This window comes from Medicago truncatula, chromosome 1, assembly GCF_003473485.1.
Source record: "Medicago truncatula cultivar Jemalong A17 chromosome 1, MtrunA17r5.0-ANR, whole genome shotgun sequence".
Lineage (NCBI taxonomy): Eukaryota > Viridiplantae > Streptophyta > Magnoliopsida > Fabales > Fabaceae > Medicago > Medicago truncatula.
The window spans coordinates 19852637-19855942 of NC_053042.1; the positions used below are offsets into that span (position 1 = coordinate 19852637).

General features: G+C 31.8%; 1 protein-coding gene across 1 annotated transcript; it reads left to right on the plus strand.

The window, feature by feature from the left end:
• The first annotated feature begins 438 nt into the window (after nucleotides 1-438).
• On the plus strand, nucleotides 439-2179 carry LOC25483232 (alkane hydroxylase MAH1). The gene has a single exon (XM_013611889.3). The coding sequence runs from the start codon at nucleotides 472-474 to the stop codon at nucleotides 1996-1998; it is 1527 nt and encodes a 508-aa protein (XP_013467343.3). The 5' UTR covers nucleotides 439-471; the 3' UTR covers nucleotides 1999-2179.
• Nucleotides 2180-3306: the final 1127 nt, after the last annotated feature.

A 3306-nucleotide genomic window follows, 5' to 3' on the forward strand; every position in this document is an offset into this window, starting at 1 on the left:
TAGGCTTTTGTCAAAAAAAAAGAAAAAAGTTCGAGTAGTTTAAGTCAATACTTTGTTTGTATAAGACAAACATTATGAGTTCAATAAAAACTACTCTTTTAAGTTTGTTTAAACGTTTGAAGAACTTTTTGTATTTTAAATTATCCTCTAGTCCGAAGTAGAAAGCCTTCTAGTTTTATTCAGATAAATTTATTACTCAAACAATTTTTTTTAATATCCATAATTTTTGTGAGGGTTTCTCTAACATATGCAATATTGTACTCTATGTTAAAACAACAAAGAGTAGTAAGTTTTTATTGAAAAACAACAATTATTTATTAAAAAGTTAAATACAAAATATACACGTTCCAATGCAAAATTACTATTTTAAACTTCTGAACATGTTAAAATTTGCACATTATAGAAAAAACATTTTTGTAAAATACTCCTATTAAGGAACGTAGGAAGCACTTTTGTCTAAGTACAACTACCATGTTTCATTATATTACATTGTTTTTAGCAATTCTCTTCATCATATTTTACAATATATCGAGAAGCAAAAAAAATGTAACTCTACCAAATTGGCCAATAATTGGCATGCTACCATCAGTTTTGCATAACCTATCCAAGATTCATGATTATGCAACCTTAGTTTTGAAACATCATGGAGGTACTTTTCAGTTTAAAGGACCTTGGTTCACAAATCTTGCCACAGTTATCTTCACCAGTGATCCCATGAATGTGCACCACATCATCAGCAAGAATTTCAGTAACTATGGGAAAGGATCTGACTTCCATGAGATTTTTGAAGTTCTCGGTCTTGGTATTTTCAATTTGGATTCCAATGAATGGAAACAAGAAAGGGCACTATTTCATTCATTGCTCAAAAACAAAAACATTGAGATATTCTATCAACAAAACATTCAAAAGAAGCTAGAGAATTGTTTGTTACCATTTCTTGATCATGCATCCAAAGAAGTAAAAGGTCTTGATTTACAAGATGTTATTGAGAGGTTTACCTTTGATATTACTTGCATTTTTTTATTTGGATTCGATCCTAATTCCCTTCCTTACAAGTACAACGAGTTATCGGATATTGCTTATGTAAAAGCTGTTAGTGTCCTTGAGGATTTGCTATTGTATAGACACTATATGCCAAAATGTATTTGGAAGCTGCAAAAGTGGCTACACATTGGTCAAGAGAAGAAGGGCACGGTAGCTAAAGAAAATCTTCACGAATTCTTGAACAAATGTATATCTTATTACAAAGGTGATGAAGAGAAAAGAATACTCGAAAGAAATGAAGACGCGGATGAATCTCATTATTGCCTGGTAAAAGAACTAATGAAGGAAAGATTGGGAAAGGGCGAAACGAATGAGATGTATATTAGAGACACTGCTCTCAATCTCTTGGCTGCAGGTAATGGAACAATTAGTTCGGGTCTCAATTGGTTCTTTTGGCTCGTATCAACTCATCCTATTGTCGAAGCAAAAATTATTCAAGAGATCAAGGTTAACTGTTTAACAAAAGAGGATAATTTGATCACAAATTTTAGTGTGAAAGAGCTTGATAAGCTAGTTTATCTTCATGGAGCTATATGTGAAGCCTTAAGGCTTTATCCACCTGTACCATTTGAACACAAGTGTGCAGTTAATTCCGATATACTACCTAGTGGAGACCATGTTAGTCTAAATACAAAGTTAATATACTCTTTGTATGCAATGGGAAGGATGGAACAAATATGGGGTGATGATTGCCTAGAATTTCGGCCTGAGAGATGGATATCGGATAGAGGACAAATTATACATGTACCATCGTACAAGTTCATAGCGTTTAATGCAGGTCCGAGAAGCTGTCTCGGAAAAGATATTACTTTCCTTCAAATGAAAATGGTTGCAGCTGCTGTATTATGGAAGTTTCGCATACAGGTCGTGGAAGGTCACATTGTTACTCCAAAGGTTTCTGTGATTCTTCGTATTGAAGGCTTTACGGTCAATCTTAGTAAGAGGTGCACTTGATATATCATATAAGCATTATAAGTTCTTTGAAGTTCTAATAAGTGTGAAGCATGTTGTGTGATCTCTTTTAATGTTGCTATGTCTGTTTTTGTTAAATAAGTGAAAAAAGATTATACTACTTTCTTGTTGTATGTCTTGTGGTTACACAAATGGATATTATAAAACTAAGTTTTTTTTTTTTGGTAGAAATAAAACTGGGTTGTTTAATAAAATATTATGTTTGTTATCTATGTTTTTTTATTACTGTAAGATTTTTCTTTTATTAAAAAGAGTAAAGGTGCATATTAAGCATACCTTTTTTTGGTAGATAGACAAAATGACAAAGCCATTATAAACTCATACACATAAGTGGAGATACCAGGGTTCAAACCCTAATCATGGTATCCGACCTAACAATTTCGGCATTTTACCAGTTGAGCTAGGACTTCTGGATATATTAAGCATACCTTTAAAAAAATGCTACTTTGTGTTTTAGTCTTCGGTATTTATTCTTTTGTTATTTACATAATAAGTATTTTAGATCACATCTTGGTTTCTTGGATTATTTATTTAACTTTTGAACTTTCTCTCTGATTTAGGATTAAAAAACTTTAATGTTTAGGATTAAGAACTTTAATTCTAGTTTTAGTTCATGTTGATTTTCAAAATTGTTTAATTATCCTAAAAATAGTAAAATTTTGAATGATTTTATTAACCCATGTTTGGAACATAATAAAAGCTTCTTTACAAAAATGTATAATTTGTTTTTTAAGAGACTACAATGGAATATATTAACACAAGAAAGTGTCAACCAGCACAATAACTGCTTAGTAAGACATCAAAAGATCCAAAGAAACAATTCACAAAGATGGGAATAACAAGGCCAACCAAAAAAGAAGGAGAAAAATTAAGTTACAACAATGAGGCACATCAAAAGGTTCAGCCTCCAAACATTGTAGTGAAAATCGAATGAAACAATGTTCGATTTTTTTTTTTAAACAAATGCAAAGAGCATCAATTCAATATATAAAGCAAAAAGAGTACAAGAAAGAAAAGGGGGACCAAACCAAAACCTTTTTAAAAGGTGTTAAACCTGAAATTGGGCATACCCAACATATTCCTAATGTACTCTCCCCTAATAAAATCAGGGATAGTATCTGACCAAAATAAATCAAAAGAAGTGAAAGAGAGATCAAGGTTTGCAAGGCTATCAGCACAAGCATTCTCTTCCCTATATATGTGTGACACCACAAATCTCATATTTCTAAGTCTAAATAAACAGTTTTGCCATCTGTTTCTGAGACACCAAGGAACCACTGAATTTGACTT

Coding starts and splice junctions, on each gene's coding strand:
- LOC25483232 (XM_013611889.3), top strand. CDS start 472: ATGTTTCATTATATTACATTGTTTTTAGCAATTCTCTTCATCATATTT.